Below are 17,188 nucleotides of genomic sequence, written 5' to 3' on the forward strand. Positions count from 1 at the left end.
TTAGGGTCATTTTATTCTTATTTTAGGGGAAAATAATTAAAACTGATGTTTTTATTAACACCAAAATGAGATATTTTCTATAAAAATAGGCAATAGTTTAGAGAATCTTAATGTAATTATCCTCTTTCTTGTATTACTAAGCTACAAAGGGCTTTGACTTTCTCTTTTTATATATATATTTACTTGATTAAAATGGAGTTAATTAGCCATTGCATTTGTAATTGTAATTTAATTAAAAATTAAAAGTGACACAAAGAAAAGTCCATACGACTATGTTCCTAAATTAGATTAAGCGAGTTATAATCTAATTCTGCCTAAAATTATTTTCATATATTATGTCAAAAATCCCCTATCTAGAAGACCATCAAAGCGAAGAATTTTTTTTTAACATATGCTAATGTTCCTTAATATTATGACTCTTTGTGGCAATTAATATATTCATTGTTATTTTTATATAATCTTTAAACTTATTATGATGTAATTTGTGTACTTTCTGATAAGGTTTGATAAGTACTTTAATTAAGGATAGTTCTCTTGTTCAATTGGTTGCATTATTGTACAGATGGTCTAAATAATATACTTCTGACATTGTTGGAAATATATTTTAGTTAAATAAATTTCATCTAAAGTATAAGAAAGTAATAAAGATATAGAGTTGGCCATATGGGATCATTTGTCATCATTCATCTCTATTTAATACATCAATTTTATATTATATCAGAAGCTATCTTGTATTATTTTACTAATTTCTCTTACGTACTCTTTGTTTTTTAATACAAATTTTCTCTTACGTAGGTTTTGGATTTGGACGCTCTCCTCCCTCCTCCCTCTAAAAGAAGTCTTCCCAAAAAATATAATAATAATAATAAGAAGAAGAAGAAGCTTTAATATTAGCGACAAAATAAGAGTTAATTTAGAATGGGTAATCCATATAAATAGTTATCAATGAAAACTTTTAAAATATTAGAATTAAGTTTTGTATTAATCTAAGTTTAATTATATTTGAAAGAGTTTAATAATTTTGGTTGCGATTATGATAGAAAATTTCAGTGATGATAAAAAAAAAAATCATTTAAAATTTTCATGCAAATTATCCTAATTAGAAATATTTAAAATAAAATAAAAATTTATGTTTGTGTAGTACAGTCACACTACGATCTTTTACCTAAAATTGACTCATGATGGTGATTTGTACATTTGAAAAGAAAACACAACGAGCACTACTTTAATAAATAGCGAAAAAGGCAGGGTGCAGATGAGAAAAAATAATTAATAGGTGAAGTAAAAGAAGAAGAAGAACGAAAAATATTAACTCCACTTTAATGGCAGCCGTAATTAGCTCGGTATTTATTACCCCTTAGGTTGTGTTCTTTGCTTCCTTCAACCCAAAGGCAAAGCCACATTAGAAAACTAGCAAAGGAAAAGGGTGGAGGTTCGATAGATTCCTTCACCCCCCCCACCCCCTACCCTCTTGCGTCGGGAGAAGTCTTGCTCTTAGTCTTATTATCTGCATTATTTTATTAGTTAATAAAAATGCAATTTTGTTTTGGTTTTCTTGGTGGGTCTTTGTTTCTTTTTATATGCTCCTTTAGCGAGCTATAGTTAGCGGGTTGCTGTTAGTATTTGAAGCTTGCCGTGGATGCACCTAAATAAGAATTGGGTTCCTTGTCGATATCAAGATAGTGGATTGGAGAGCGAGATTTTTTGGGGATTTCTGTAACATTTCTGAGGTGGGTTTTGATCAGGAGGAGGAGAGGAGGAGATGGCCGGAGGTGGCGGCGGAGCGGCGCCTGCGCCGAAGCAGGATGAGTTGCATCCACACCCAGTGAAGGATCAGCTTCCGAATGTGTCTTACTGCATGACCAGCCCTCCTCCCTGGCGTTAGTTTCTATTTGCTTGTTGTTATAATATTAGATTCGTCTTATACTTGTGGAATTTGTTCCGCATTGCTCATTTTCTCATTTGGGTACTCTCGTTATTGTTTTGGGATTGCGATTTTAGTCTGTTCTCTGTTGATTAGTCCTTTTTGTTTGAAAATATTAAGGTACGGCTTTTTAAAATTTTAATTAGTAGAAGATCTTGATGGTGTTGTAATGTACTTTCAAGAGCTGTTTCCGTTCTTTATTTTTTACCCTTCTTTTAAATTGTGATTATGCATTTGGGAGGTCTAATTCTAGTTCTGGATTCCTCAAGTCTCAGTTATTTAAAGAGTTACTAGATCTGGTTTGTGGTATAAAGTGATTTCATTCTCATAGTTTCAATTTTTATGTCAGAATTTTATCTCTCACACTCCAATTTTATTTTTGAAGGAGATACTTAACCGGTCCTAATTAATCTTTGGAAAATTGTAATGCAGCTGAAGCAATTCTTCTTGGTTTCCAACATTACCTTGTTATGCTGGGAACCACTGTTATTATTCCTACTGCTCTTGTCCCTCAGATGGGTGGAGGAAATGTAAGATAAGGGTGATCCACATTATATTGTTGTCGTCATTGTAGTTATCAGGACTATTCTTATTGTCACTGTTATTTATAATTTAGTGCTGGTGTGATGTTTTTTTTTTTTTTTTTTTTTTTTTTCTCACTTTTATCTGAATTCTCAACGAAGATCATTTTACTTTTCCAGCATGAGAAAGCTAAGGTGATCCAAACAATATTGTTCGTTTCTGGCTTGAACACATTGTTGCAAACTTCATTTGGAACTCGATTGCCTGCTGTGATTGGAGGGTCATACACCTTTGTTGTGCCCACCATATCTATCATCTTAGCTGGTCGATACAGTAATATTGTAGATCCTCATGAGGTTTCTAAGCCCTGAACCTTTATCTTGATCACACTTTTTTCAGTTCTCTAGTTTATAATTCCATTGTTTTTCCTACACCTTACATATCTCAATTTTCCTACAGAAATTCCGACGCATCATGCGTGGAACCCAAGGTGCCCTTATAGTTGCTTCAACTCTTCAGATAATACTGGGTTTTAGTGGCCTATGGCGCATTGTCACTAGGTTGGTGCTTATTTTGGCTAAAAGATACAAGTTACTTGATACACTGTAATACTGTATTCATATCTAGTAAATGATTTGAACTAATTTTTATTTCCTTGAATCTTGTGTTACTTAGGATTCTAAGTCCATTGTCAGCTGCACCTCTCGTTGCTCTGGTCGGTTTTGGTCTCTATGAATTTGGTTTTCCTGGAGTAAGTTTTCTTCGCGTTGTGCTTCTTTATAGAAGATTTAACATATACTACTGTTGTCCTTGCTCCGGAATCGAATATGGAGCCCTTTTCTTATCAATCTACTAGTTGATATATAATGAGATTTTTCAGTGATCCCAGGTGTTCATCACCTATACTGGCTTTCTCTTGCATTTCTCTAGTAGCTAATGGTTTCTGAAATGGATGCCCAGGTTGCAAAGTGTATAGAGATTGGGCTTCCACAAATAATACTATTGGTAGTATTTTCTCAGGTACGTATTCTGAAGACTAAAAGAAAACAATCCATCTTCCACTTTCAGCAATTAACAGGACTACTAGGATATCACCATCACCATTCAAGTTGGATATGTGTTCAATCTCGTCTAGCAATTTACTGAATAAGCAAAATCCTGGTCTAATAGACACTTTTCAAATTCAAAATTTGCAGTATATACCTCATGCAACACGTTTAGGAAGGCCTCTCTTCGAACGGTTTGCTGTTATATTCTCTGTTGCAATTGTATGGCTTTATGCTTTTTTTCTTACGGTGGGTGGGGCATATAGACATGCAGCACCAAAAACTCAACTTCATTGTCGAACCGACCGTTCTGGACTTGTGGGTGCAGCTCCATGGTAAAACTCAAGCTTCTCTCTCTCTATCTTTTTTATTTATTTATTTTATTTTCACTCTGTACATAGTTCCTCTATCAAAGAAGCCTGCATATGAGTTGAATTCTCTCCCTGCACCTAACTTTTTAGGCTGTCAATCTTTAGCTACCTATTGAGTAGCTGGAGATCAGTCATCTACTGTGATTATATGGGAATGATGTCAAATTGTCAAAATGTCAATAATATAGTAAAAGACACGAGAAACAACCCATTATAGTTAGCTCTTATTATTTCATCATTTACACCAGATGAATTGTGCAGGATAAGTGTTCCTTATCCTTTTCAATGGGGAGCACCAACATTTGATGCTGGTGAAGCTTTTGCAATGATGGCTGCTTCATTTGTTGCTCTTGTGGAGGTTTGGTTACATTATAGATCTTCTCCCTATTCTTTTTGTTACATTATAGATGCTATAGTAGCTTTTTTTTGACCTGCCATGATATCCTAGAACTTTCATATCTACAATCTTTCTGTTGTGATGCAGTCCACTGGTGCATTCATTGCAGTTTCAAGATATTCCAGTGCCACGCCGGTGCCACCTTCTGTTCTCAGCCGTGGTATTGGTTGGCAGGTATTTGAGTTTGATTTCCTTTTCAGAGATAACGATTTATTTTAGACAATTTTTATATAACATTCTATCATTGTAGGGAATTGGTATTTTGTTGGATGGGCTTTTTGGAACTGCAAATGGGTCCTCAGTATCTGTGTAAGGCCTCTAAAGAGACAAATAGTGTCTGATTCGATTTCTTCTTTACATGTATGCTCCTTTCTCTTTTCTTGGAAGATCAGCGTTATTCTCCTTGAACAGTGAAAATGCTGGTTTGCTAGCCTTGACACGGATTGGCAGCCGAAGAGTGGTGCAGATTTCTGCTGGATTCATGATATTCTTTTCTGTTCTCGGTGAGCTTTTAATGTCTGGTGGATATGCTTCATTACTCTGCTAGACCACAATTGGGCTGACTATGAATCAAAGGTCGAGCTTGATATTGTAATGATTGAATGGCATCAGTGATAGGCTTAAATTGACAAAGTAAACTCAAGGGCCTTAATCATACTGAGTAGCACGACAAATACGAGTGAAGATGAAAAGGGAATATGATACATCCTACAGCTGAATCTTCTGCTATTTCTTTTCCTTATTGATGCTGAATTTTTTATAGCAGATCTCTATGTTTATGTCATCTTCTCCGTAGCTGCAGCTGCATCTTTTTCTGGCAATTAGCTCTCATGAATCTTTACTTTGGAATAGTTAAATTAGGCCTTTAGAGGTTACTTTCTAAGCTAAAATTACATCAGAATTCAATTTAACATAATCTTACAGGAAAATTTGGAGCAATTTTCGCTTCCATTCCAGGTCCAATAGCTGCAGCTCTATATTGCCTTCTCTTTGCATATGTTGGTATGTATATCTGCAACCTGATTGATAGATTGTGGACCACCAAATTATTTAGTTTATAATGTTTCTACAACAACTTTATGCACTCTATTATGCATAAACAGGTGCGGCAGGTCTCAGCTTCCTTCAGTTCTGTAATCTTAACAGTTTCCGAACAAAGTTCATTCTGGGATTTTCTGTGTTTATGGGCCTATCTGTTCCACAATATTTCAATGAGTATACTGCAGTTGCTGGATATGGTCCTGCGCACACTGGTGCAAGATGGGTATTTATACAAATCAATACACAGCTTTGAACAAATTCATTTATTCTTTAATCCAAAGTTCATTCGCTGAAGTCTCTCCCTTCTTTTACAGTTTAATGATATCATCACTGTGATATTCTCTTCGAAGGCATTCGTTGGGGGCCTTGTGGCATACTTCTTGGACAACACCTTGCATAGAGGTGACGCCGCCGTCAGGAAAGAGAGGGGCTATCATTTCTGGGACAAATTCAGATCCTTCAAGACTGACACAAGAAGTGAAGAATTCTACTCCTTACCCTTCAATCTCAACAAGTTCTTCCCATCAGTTTGATTGTGCAGTCCAGCTGAAGTTTTGTTGAGAACTGTTCTATTAATATGCCTTTCAATATTTGGTTCTGTCAGTGTTACTCTCCTTGCCAATTCTGCATTCCACCATGAACACATTCCAAAGAATGCCCCGTAATATTTTCTACGTTTAGTTTGTATATTTGATAGTAGTTAAAACAAAATATTGGAATTTTTTGTTTTCCATTTACCTATTCGGGTTCAACTGTTAATTGTATACCCATCTATAAGTTTTCTTCTCAGGCTCACACGAGTTTTGCTAACATAATAGTACTGATGCAGTCATAATTTTCTTATGCTTTAAGTAGGCATAGCTATGTTCCTAATTTGATTTATTACCTCGGATACTTTTCCTGAAGGAAAAGGATTATGCCTATCTACTATAAAAGGTGGAATTCAATTGATATTGAAATGAAATTCATCTAATCTTGCTGTTTGGAATAAGGTAGGAATTCAATTTGTTTGTTTCTTTTTCCTAATTTACCCCTGAGCTTCAACAAGTATGTAATAGATTAAGATATAGTTTTGAGATTTGAAAAACTCAAAGTGGCAAATGAATTTCCATCCAAATATGACATCAAATCATCAAATTTCATTACTTACGCTGAAACTTATTGAATTCCACTGACTTGATATTACCAAACAATAACATGGTGCTATGGCCGGATTTGTTCAAAGTCCATAACTTTTTTAGATGATTTGCTTATTTTTCACAATTCCATGCATGGAAACACGTAGGAATATCAAATGGAAGATAGTTCCACAAGAGAAGGCCTGGAATTGGACAAAGCTCATTGTCTAATGGATACGAAAACTAAAATATCATACGACTGAGCAAACCAACAAACAGCAGCTCTATTCTCCTTTACTCAAAATCCCAGAAATCAATCGATCCACAATATATGAGAACAACTTCCAGATCCTTTATAATAAAGAAGCCCTCTTTCCAAATGGCTATCTTTTACACTTTTCATTAAATAGAAAACTACAAAGAACTACCAACTAAACTTGCCTTTAGACTGAAATTTCAGATCAAGTAATATTTGACAAAAATTGTGAGCATGAAAAACTCAGACGGGACAACACTAGATGTACCTATTTTGCACATAAGAGTGGTAGGATTTCATTGTCCTCAGATTTCAGAGATACTGATGATTGTTGCCGCATCGATACCCTGTTTGATGATGATTTGCCAAGTAAAATTTTGAGATAGTTTTGATCAGCCATCCTTTGACATAGTTACAGCAGCCTTTCCACCGTACTTTGAGAAAACACCAGCTAGAACAGTTCTCTCCTTGGTTTTCAACCTGAAACACAAGTCAACAGAGGTGATTACATTCAGCATGATTCCACTTTAAAAAAGCTATTTAGTATTATATCTATATTACAAGGGATACCTGGAAATTGAACCAGGCAAGCTCAACTGCGAAGTTTTCTCTGTTTTTGATTTAACTTTTTTCTTCTTTGACATTACTTGTTTCCTCTCCTTTTCCGTTGATTGAATTGAGAAATTTGAATCCAACTCTCCAACTTCTGTCTCACTCCCATCTTTGATATCATCTAAAATGGGGACGCTTGAGTGCTCGATCCCAGATGCATTTACTTCGAGATCTGACAAATGACCATATTCTTCTCTGACAAACACTGGAGCTTCCTTCAACTTCTTGCCTACAGCAATGCCGTTAGATCCATCATAAGAGGTCCTCTCTGAAGGATCTTCGGAGAGAACCAATCCAGCAGGAACCTCATTTTTAAGGTCTATTGGTTTCAGACGGTCTAACTTCTGAGTGTTGACCAATTTCTTGGGAGAGTTGGAAGAGCTGTGCAGGTTTACAATATCACAGATAATCTGCTTCTGTACCTTACCAAAGGGAATACTTCTCTTAGAGAACATCTGTACAAATCTAGTAAGAACAGAAAAGAAAGATGGCCTTAGACTCTTAGTAATTTTGATATATGAGAAAGTGGCAAATGGAAATTAGACTAATGCAATTTGGTACTTATGCAAGTGCAGATGCTTGCTAGGTAGGTCTTTTAGTGTTTTACATGCAACAAGTAGAAACATATTGAATATTTAAATTTCAGTACAGGAACTAATTAAAGAACTCGTAAGTTCTCTATCAGTAGATGCAATATAAGTGTAAAAGTTATATCTTATGGCAAAATGTTTCATTTAAAGCCTTAATGCAACACCACTATTATTCTTTTTGAATGGTAAGAATGATTATTTTGGACCAAACCAGTCCATGTTGGAATGGCATTGCCAGATTTAAGATAGACCAAAATGCATAACCAGATGCATTCTAAGAAGCATAACATCTTCTAGTGAAAAAATTATAAGATATTATTTGAACCACAAAGCAAAAATAAATAAAAAGATAAATAATTAAATAATTAAAAAAAAAACTAGTACCTGTTTGCAGCCTCCTTGGACTCTAGGTCAAGGAAAGCAATGCCCTTGCAAATAGGATCTCGAGTCTTTTTATTCCCAGTTACTACAGGGCTTATATTTATGATTCCATGGAACCCTTTGAAAGCTAATTGCAGATCCCTGTGTATGTTCTTCTTCTTTGGGAGGTTGTATAAGCAAACACGAGTGCCACTTGGAATGGCATCTATTACTGCAATCTCCAGTACAAAATTATATCATCAGACTCAATGCGGATAGGAATTAGTAGAAACAAATTACTTAAACAGAGAAAGTTAGCAAAAACAACATGGATCTTCTATGAAGTTAATCCCTTGAATTTTATGTTAACTTGGTGCTAAATTTAATGAAAAAAATGCTCTAACAAAGAACAAAAAATGGCCTTAAAAAAATATCAAGCTGAAATCCAGCAAGTGTCAGCAATAAATTGCACACTTTTATAGTTTCCACTGATACTAGAAGTGCCGTAATAGAGAGTAATGCATCTAATTCAATTCCCTCTCGTAGAATGGAAAACTAAAACCAGAAACTTAGCAAAAAAGATGAGATAATCAAGGCATCAATTAGCAACAAAATACTAACTTTTCTCAGGTCGCCCTTCCTTCTTGGTTTGGACTTTGGGGTCTTTCTTCAGCTTATTGATGTTCGCGAGCTGCGCCTGCCGGCTCCGCTCCATCTCCTTCAAGATCTCCTCTTCCACCGCGGTATCGTAAGCCTTGCCCTCGCCGAACCCTTGTGGCTTTTTCTCCAGCCACCGCTGCATCTCATCGAACGGCATCGCCGGTGAATCGTCCTCCTCCTCTTCCTCTTCCTCTTCCTCTTCCTCTTCACCTTCCTCTAATTCCTCCTCCTCCAACGATGGGTCCCACGTGGCGCCACGACGGCGACGAGCGAAGACGGAGAAGGTAGAGGGGTTTGAGAGGCGGATGGTGGTGTTACGGTGGTGCTTGTGGAGAACGGGGAGAAGGTGTTCGACGAAATGGAAAGAGATGGGAGAGCGGAGAGGAGGAAGAGGAAGAGAAGAAGGCGGCGCTCCAAATGCAATTCTCAGCGACATTATCTTCTTCTCGTGCGGAGATAGGATGGAATTTTTAGCTCTTCTCAGAATGCTTCAATCGCACTCTCACTCACTCTCTCTGGAATGGAAAGTAGATATGTAGGTGATTTTATCTCTTTCTCTTCTCAGGTCTAATTACGTATTCATCCCGGAACTCGCATTGTATCCTATAGGCTATAGTTTTCCCTATAAACTATTTAAAATATTACAAAGGGTAAATTAATTTCAGGAGTTTCATGTGATATTAGGTTATATTACAAGAGGTGAAATATCATTTAACAGAAAAATGAGGGTTGAAATATAATTTATACCTATATGATTAAGCCATAATTCGGATTTCGGAGAGCCTTTGGTGTGGTTGTTTGTCACTTTACTCCTCCATATACAACTGCATGACAAATGTTAGTTATTATTATAATATATCAAAATTGCTCTTTTTGTTTTACATCAACTAGTTAGAAAAGTTCTTTTTTTTTGTATAAAATAATAAAAAATAAAGTTACTTTGTAAATATTTAAAATGGAAAAGGCTTTTTTTGTTTGTAAATTTGAAATGTATATGGGAATGAAGAAGATCACATATATCTCCAGCATCAGTAGTTTGTTATATTTTCACATGCACTTAAAATTAGTGCAATTTTGAAAAGATACTACTTAAAAATGATATGAGCCATGCTTCATAAACACGACTAATTAATCTGTCACAAAAACAACTTTATAATATACAAACAACCAAATAATGTCTTTAGATCTCTGAATACAACATCTATAATTATGTATATATTCTAATACATATGCATCTTGGGATCAAGGATCCAGCTGCCGTATAGTTTTTATCAAAATTCCCCTGAACAGCAAGCACATCTAGAGGAACTAATTGCTTTGAAATTACGAGGCTTAATTCATGCATAGATAATTGAAGAAGATCTGCAGATATAATGCGGCCTCACGGTTCGATTGGCAAAGCCTGTAACTCGAGGAACAACCACTGTACTCAGCTACCAAACGATTTTACTATGTACAATTCCTTCTGCAAATATTTACATCAGAGAAACCAAGAAGGTGAACATATCTACAACCAAAAGAAGAGCCAACACTCATGAGGACTAAAAAAATCCTTCTTTCTTGTGTTTCCCTTAACTTCCAGGCTGCATAACTTCAACAAAATATCCCCTTTCCATGTTCTTTTCTCTTTGAAGCCACAATCCTTTTTACATGGAATATTAATCTTACCACAGATGAGACTGTCCGCCATCCTCTATAGGCTCTACCATGGGTAGTTGCTGCTCTTGTAATATAGCCTCTCACTGTATTTCCAATGTCAGCTGTGTCTGAGGAAAAACTGGAATCCATATACTGCAAGCTGTCCCCACAGTAAAGTGTTTGGCTATTGCAGTCATCAAAGATAAGAGGACTAAAATTTTCTATGAACCTAGATTCTCTGCAAGGACTCCGACCAGCAAGAACTTGTGATTCCAAGTCGTATCTAAATTCTGCATTTTCTACAGATTGCAGGGAACAAGCGTCAAAAGTTCGTGCGACTCCAACGGAGAAAATATCCGGTGAGGGTATGTTTGAATGGCTTAAATCAAAGCCTTCAGTCAAAAGTGGGCTTGGAAAATTGGTATACATATTGTCATGCAGAGCTGTTGATCCTGAGTGCAAAGAATGTAAAGGCTTAGATAGAAGAGTTCCAGCATCACAGGTGACCACATCATTCCAGTGTTCATAGGCTTGTTTTACAACTTCATGTGCTTCGGCCTGAAAATATCAAAATTTAGAAAATGAAACTCCAAGAAGGGAAAAGGAAGAAAAAATAATTTTTAATGAAGAGAATAGGAAACCGAATGAAAACCTTGTCCTTGTCTGTAAGTTCATGGATGGAGAGGAATTGCTGGCCAGAAAGCATCCCTTTCAGTTCTCCAACAATATTGAATACCACACCAGTTTTATTTTGACCGTCTGGATGGTAAATATGTATTTGGTCTCCAAGGATGCAGCTCCGAGCATGTTCCACAGTGACCTCCCACATCTTTGCCGACATGCCACTGCCTAATATCTGCATAGCTTAAGCAAAGAAAGATGATAGTTAATGTAGAATTGGAAACAGAGAATTATTGCCAAAGTGATTTGTAGTTTTGTATGTTTTAAAATCAATTGTGACTCACTTCTGCTTAATAATGACTACCATATCATAAGCCAAACTATATCTGAATAATATCAAGAACCTAGAGAAGTTAAGATTGCTAATTGAGTTGCAAAGCCTAGAGAAGGAAGTATAAAGGATGATATTAGTCAAACAGAATTACTAAATAAGCAGGCTCATACATTTCGAAGCCTTGTAGCATCAAAGCAAAGTAATGTGAGGAAATCTTTGACAGTATAGATGTTCTCAAAACTCAAACGCTTGTGGAAAGCACCATCTTTACCAATCTTCTCTAGGCGCCAAACCTCATCCATAAGCGACGGGGGATAATGCTTCTTGTATACTGCAAAAGAGAAACAATGCTTAGATTAAAATATACATACTATCATTCTAACAAGAGAGATACAAGTAAATAATCCATTTAAAGCACCATCCTTTGACATCAAATAATAATGACAACGAGGAACATAGCATTACGCTTGACACTCAAGGAAAGAGTGCATCAATGCTGAAAAGCTTTTGGTTGAAATACAGATCTGTGTAATTAATTAGAAGAAAAAGATAACCGTAGTGGATCATTCTTCCAACAAAATATATTCCATGACACATAAAAATGGATAGCTACATTCAACACGATTGATGGTAATGCAAATAAAAATGTCAATACTCAGTAGTGAAGTTCCCTGTGTTAAATACGGATACAGAATCTACAGATCCCTAAATGACACAATTGGATTGAACCAGCACACATCTGAGAGAACCAACCCTTGTCAATCTAGGATTCAGCTCAGGCTCATCTTCCCTGAGTTCTACATTCAAGTGTATAAATGAAAATCCACCCTAGAGTAGCTATAACAGGAAGACAAATGAATTTTCATATGCGACTAAGGTCTTTTCTGCATAAATGCAAGGATAGCCTAAGGGAACCTTGTTGTTGAAAAAGGTTGATTATACAATAATTTGTTGAGGGGGGACCAATCTACCACTGACGAAGATTGTTCTTACCATGAATTTTATAGGTATATTATCTATACATTCATGGAAACATAACCAGTATGTTATTTGAAGCATAAGTATTCATGAATGTTCCAGAATGTACGAAAGAATCGAAACAACTGCTTTCTTGGACATACATGACCAAACGACTAGACACTAGAAACAATTATAGCTGTGGAGTTAATGTTCATTTATATGAAAAATAACTAAACTGGCGGGACAATGCTTACAGACAAGGATGAATCAAGATATGCTGGTTATGTGCATGTCAAGAAAACCCAAAGAGGTATAATTCTTCGCTCTAATTAGCAGCTTAAGGAAAGAAACTAAAATGTCATGCCGACTGCATTGTAGTGGAACATAACTTCTGACTCATAGTATATAAATAGTTTGCAGGTAAAAGAGGATATGAGTACGTCATTCAGTATTGAAGTGATGGGACTAACTATCCTTCTGAGTTCCGATGGACAAGCTTCTAATTCAGAGAATTTACAACAAGATATCAAATCTCATTTCTCAACCCAAGTAAAAGGGTTTATGGAATTAAGTTTAGTAGATACTTTATAGTTTGTACAGTGGTGGGTGAAGTTGCAGCCACTAGTACTATGGAAACTACTACAGTAAAATGAAGATATTACATGGCAAATAACAGTTACAGAAGCCAAGAATACTACTCAAATGCACTTTTAACTTACATTCTCCACGATGGTCCTTGACCATGAATGCCTCCGTCTTTGCTTCTCTTACCCTCATGCCATTGAAGTAACCATCTGCAGTTCTTGCACCTAGCCTGAATTTTCGACTACGTGTCCAACTAGAGTTATCTGTGAAGGACAGCTCCCCTACTACACCAGTCCCTTGGTTAAGATCAACACAAACATCTCCAGTAAGCAATGATCGCCTTCCTTCCCTTTCTCTAACCATATAATTCTTAAATTCCTCAAATGTCCAATTATCTTCTTCATCACCTTCAAAATCTCCCTCCAGAACTACTATCTCTACCTTCAAGAAGGACTCCTGACCTGAGGTTACGACTTGTCCAGACAAGGCATCAACTAAAACTATACTAATGGTAGAAGAGTTTTCCCCTTCAATCCTAGAGCCCGTGAATATCGGGAGAGAGAGCGTGTTCTTGAATTGCAACTGTAAGCTTCTTGCAGTGGTTGGAAGTATCTCTTTGCCACTTTGTCTGCAAAAAGAGATACATAATATTATTGAACATACAACAACACGATCTTAAATTATTATTAAATGTTAAGACAGATTTTTCTTTTTACACTGAGTCTAAAGAGTGTGAATGTTTGTCAACTCACACCTTGTTATGCTACCTAGGTGATTTGCAAGGGCAACTTCAATTTCTTCTTTCACCTGGTGATAAATAAAACAGACCATGAATAAACTCTATGTTCATAACTCATATTAGTTCCCACAGGTCGAAAAATAAGTTCAAACTGAAATACATTAAAGCAAAAAAGCATTCATCAAGAAGTTATCATTTTTGTCTCGCATTATTTATAATTGAACCTAAACAATTATAAATTAATATAGCTAACTCAAAGACAATGCTTATTCCTTGTAAGTCTACAAGACAAGTACTTCTAAAGTCCACATGTACTTATTCCAAAATATGCATGTTAAGGACGTAAAAGAGAGTATGCATGAACATAAGTAGTTAAGTACACATATTGAAGTGGTATACAGTTAAGTCATTCTTCCAGGTCGTTTGCTATTCCACTCTTTGACTTGTTAGTTCATTAGAACAAATACTCATACCATATCTTGTCATTCACTCTTCATCTCAAATATCTCCAAGTGAAAAGTTACTCTCTTTGCATGACTTGCAAGTCAATTGATGTAGAATTCCTGAGAATAGAGGTACTTAAACAGTGAAGGTCTTCTGCAATTCAGGGTTCCAAATTCATTGGACAATGGGCACTGTGACACACCCTGAAGTAGTTTTTACATTAATTTCAACATTACTTTGGGCCGTCAGTAGAAAAACTTAAAAAACCTAGTGCATGCAAATTTCCATGTAATTTCAACTAATTAGAAAGTACCGAATGAGAGTGCAATTGGACAGACTAGTCTCTAGCAAATACTGCATTTCTTCACTACTTGCTTATTAGTACATTTCTAGCAACAGTACATTTCTTCACTTTAATCATACGACAATAACATCAAAGGTTCGGTATCCAAAGCAAAAAAGAATCTTTCAAATCAAACATCAACAAGGCATAGAATTGCACATCCGAAGGCAATCACAAAATGCTAAAATTACAGAATTCACAACAGAAAGAAGATGACTTTCTCACCACTCTTCGAACCAACGGCTCGATAGTCGATAGAAACTTTTGAATGCTGTGCCTCCTTATGACCTCATCAATTACCCTAAAAAACCAAAACCCAAATCATTCCGTGGGCCATGGAAACGAGAACAATTCTCCACCCAAATTCCAGCCAAACAATGGAACAGCTAAATAGATCAAATTTTACATATCGATATAATCCAAGAAGACAAATATGATCGAGAAGCACAGACCTTCTGATGGCGGGAATCTTCGACGGCTTCTCGTCCTGGGAGCTGCCCTCCGATCCCACCTTGCGCTCGTCCGGCTGCCGCTTTTGAGACATCGCTTGCCGCTAGATGTTGGAATCAAAGAGTAATAATAACGATGGAGCCAAAATCGAAGCTGCGGCAGCTTCAATCGCAGCTATGTGTCTCTCTCTTTTTCTTTTTCTTAGAAAATAAAAATAAAAGAAAGAAAAATTTGAGGCGAGGAGATTTCTTCTATGATATATGTATATGAATTATGATCTCCACAGCTATCTCTTATATCCTCTTTTACATGATCAAAGCGTGTGGGGACCACTGAAATGAATGATCAAAAGTGGCTTTAAATTATACTTTTAATTTTGACTAAGTATGTTATAAATATACGTTCAATATTAAGCTAGTATCTGTATAAAAATAAATCCATATTACATTATAATAAGGGAATTACTTTGAAAGTGTATTTAGGAGTCTTTCCTTTTTTTTTACCAAACTAGACCGGTTTGCAATATCTTTTATCAAAATGATTTATAAGATGCAAAACTATTAAGCGTCTAGCTCGCCTAACTTGGCCTAAAGTTAAATACTAATCTGCCCTAAATAAAAGTAAAACATTGATTTGATTAGCGTTTTTATTGAAAAATGATAAGATGAAAAGTTAAAGCATTTCATTATAAAAAAAATACTTAACAAGAAATATAAAAATATAAATATAAAGAAAAAATTTATAATATCATAACTTATTGTTTGGTTATCCATTTTAGTCGTAAAGTCTGTTGTTATGAAAATATAGAAAAATTTTATAACTTAGAAGAATGATATAGTGATTCTCAAAGCCAATACTACACTTAGAATCACAAAATAAAGACAGTAGCTCCTTTAAATTTACTTTGATTTTATTTTTTTCAGGATAAAATACTTTGTTTCTTTAGCATTTCCTAATATATAAAACACTAAAGAGTTGAATGTTTTATAAAATAATTTTTTTAGAATTTTTATTTAAAAATAAAACGTTTGAATTTATCAGCATTTTACTTAGGATTATAGTGCCATCAATTCGTTTTAGTATTAATTTCATGGGATAGTATATTTAGATAAATAAAATATAAAAAGGACTAATTTGGGAAAAAACTCTCGTCTTTAGTGGATTTTTTTTTAAATTAAAGCAGCCATTGTATCAAATTTGGACATTAAACTACTTCTTTCTAAACATAACACTTCTTTAGGGGACTCTTTTTGGTCACGTTACATACTAATTTATTTGTAGTCTAAAATATTATATATATTTAATATACAAACAAACACTTTAACAGAGATAATATCAATCTTGTTAGCGGTTTACTTTGTGTTAAGTAGTATAATTTCCTTCATATATATATATATATATATATTTAAAGTCGGAGTTGGCCTTTTAATCTATATTGAAAATACTCCGACGTATATTTATATTTGGCCGGATAGCTAGTTATATTTTACCATTTTATACTTAAAACCAAAATTACTATAGCTTTATGTGTTTTTAACTAAGTTGCAATGATTAGGTTTATTTTATCCAAGATTAACAATGTAATGTGCCTTTTATTTTAAAAATTGTTATTGAATTTTGAACAAAATTACTGAGACCCTGCATCACTAAGCCACTTTGGACTCTATTTCAATAAATGTTTATTTAACTGAAGTAAAATCATTTAATTTATTCTATCATCCTCTTAAATTTTTATACTACTAATCACCTCAGAACTCTATTTCAATAAATAGTTTTTCTAACAATAATAAAATTATTTAATATATTTTATTATCTATGTTAACAATATTTGTATTCATAGTTTAGTCAAACATCTCTATGAAGACTATAGTGCCTACTTTGGATAAAGCTCTACAAAATCTAAAAAAAATATTAGAAAAAATAACTAAATAAATTAACCACACTTGTCATTATTTTTAATTAGGGTAATAATTAAATAAATACGTCCAAATCCGTATCCATGTCATGAGGAAAAGAATAAATTCATATACAAGTATACAACTTTGCTACCATTAGATCCAATTTTTGCCCTGAAATACACGGATATGCGCGTGTTCCACCCTATCGAGTACTAGTGGACATCACCGTCCGTTGAGTTCTATCATTGACCGTGATTTGGCTACGGTGTTAGGTTCAAG

The 17,188-nt window shown here is 35.0% G+C and overlaps 3 protein-coding genes across 4 annotated transcripts; 1 reads left to right on the forward strand and 2 right to left on the reverse strand.

Annotated features, from left to right (window-relative positions):
* Positions 1–1,295: 1,295 nt before the first annotated feature.
* LOC140795089 (nucleobase-ascorbate transporter 6-like) lies at positions 1,296–6,116 on the forward strand. Of its 2 annotated transcripts, none has more exons than XM_073147467.1 (15): positions 1,296–1,432; positions 1,746–1,880; positions 2,357–2,454; positions 2,626–2,802; positions 2,906–3,006; positions 3,122–3,197; positions 3,407–3,466; positions 3,643–3,827; positions 4,125–4,221; positions 4,348–4,434; positions 4,511–4,569; positions 4,672–4,763; positions 5,185–5,262; positions 5,364–5,524; positions 5,616–6,116. In XM_073147467.1, exons 2-15 carry the CDS (start codon positions 1,763–1,765, stop codon positions 5,832–5,834), a joined length of 1,608 nt encoding a protein of 535 aa, XP_073003568.1. In that variant the 5' UTR covers positions 1,296–1,432; positions 1,746–1,762; the 3' UTR covers positions 5,835–6,116. The 2 variants fall into 2 exon arrangements, with proteins under 2 accessions (XP_073003568.1, XP_073003567.1); XM_073147466.1 differs by having other exon boundaries at positions 1,374–1,485.
* Positions 6,117–6,679: 563 nt separating this feature from the next.
* On the reverse strand, positions 6,680–9,433 carry LOC140794579 (uncharacterized). The gene is made up of 4 exons (XM_073146662.1): positions 8,859–9,433; positions 8,262–8,469; positions 7,246–7,752; positions 6,680–7,155 (listed from the first exon to the last, which is right to left on the reverse strand). Exons 1-4 carry the CDS (start codon positions 9,331–9,333, stop codon positions 7,068–7,070), a joined length of 1,278 nt encoding a protein of 425 aa, XP_073002763.1. The 5' UTR covers positions 9,334–9,433; the 3' UTR covers positions 6,680–7,067.
* A 592-nt stretch (positions 9,434–10,025) lies between these two features.
* LOC140795652 (calmodulin-binding protein 60 A-like) lies at positions 10,026–15,284 on the reverse strand. Its single transcript, XM_073148337.1, has 7 exons — positions 15,014–15,284; positions 14,787–14,862; positions 13,790–13,842; positions 13,170–13,663; positions 11,661–11,821; positions 11,188–11,391; positions 10,026–11,093 (listed from the first exon to the last, which is right to left on the reverse strand). Exons 1-7 carry the CDS (start codon positions 15,103–15,105, stop codon positions 10,491–10,493), a joined length of 1,683 nt encoding a protein of 560 aa, XP_073004438.1. The 5' UTR covers positions 15,106–15,284; the 3' UTR covers positions 10,026–10,490.
* Between the last annotated feature and the right edge of the window lie 1,904 nt (positions 15,285–17,188).

Source organism: Typha latifolia, chromosome 9, assembly GCF_019914945.1.
Source record: "Typha latifolia isolate L0001 chromosome 9, TyphaL0001v2, whole genome shotgun sequence".
Taxonomy (NCBI): Eukaryota; Viridiplantae; Streptophyta; class Magnoliopsida; order Poales; family Typhaceae; genus Typha; species Typha latifolia.

Excerpts from the sequence above, each read along its gene's own strand:
- LOC140795089 (XM_073147467.1), top strand. The coding sequence starts at position 1,763 with ATGGCCGGAGGTGGCGGCGGAGCGGCGCCTGCGCCGAAGCAGGATGAG. Across the intron at positions 2,455-2,625 it reads CTCAGATGGGTGGAGGAAAT|CATGAGAAAGCTAAGGTGAT; the intron begins GTAAGATAAGGG and ends TTACTTTTCCAG. Across the intron at positions 5,525-5,615 it reads CGCACACTGGTGCAAGATGG|TTTAATGATATCATCACTGT; the intron begins GTATTTATACAA and ends CTTCTTTTACAG.
- LOC140794579 (XM_073146662.1), bottom strand. The coding sequence starts at position 9,333 with ATGTCGCTGAGAATTGCATTTGGAGCGCCGCCTTCTTCTCTTCCTCTT. Across the intron at positions 8,470-8,858 it reads GGAAGGGCGACCTGAGAAAA|TAATAGATGCCATTCCAAGT; the intron begins GTTAGTATTTTG and ends TGGAGATTGCAG. Across the intron at positions 7,156-7,245 it reads TTGCCTGGTTCAATTTCCAG|GTTGAAAACCAAGGAGAGAA; the intron begins GTATCCCTTGTA and ends CTTGTGTTTCAG.
- LOC140795652 (XM_073148337.1), bottom strand. The coding sequence starts at position 15,105 with ATGTCTCAAAAGCGGCAGCCGGACGAGCGCAAGGTGGGATCGGAGGGC. Across the intron at positions 13,664-13,789 it reads CACCTAGGTAGCATAACAAG|ACAAAGTGGCAAAGAGATAC; the intron begins GTGTGAGTTGAC and ends CTCTTTTTGCAG. Across the intron at positions 11,392-11,660 it reads ATGCTACAAGGCTTCGAAAT|ATATTAGGCAGTGGCATGTC; the intron begins GTATGAGCCTGC and ends TAAGCTATGCAG.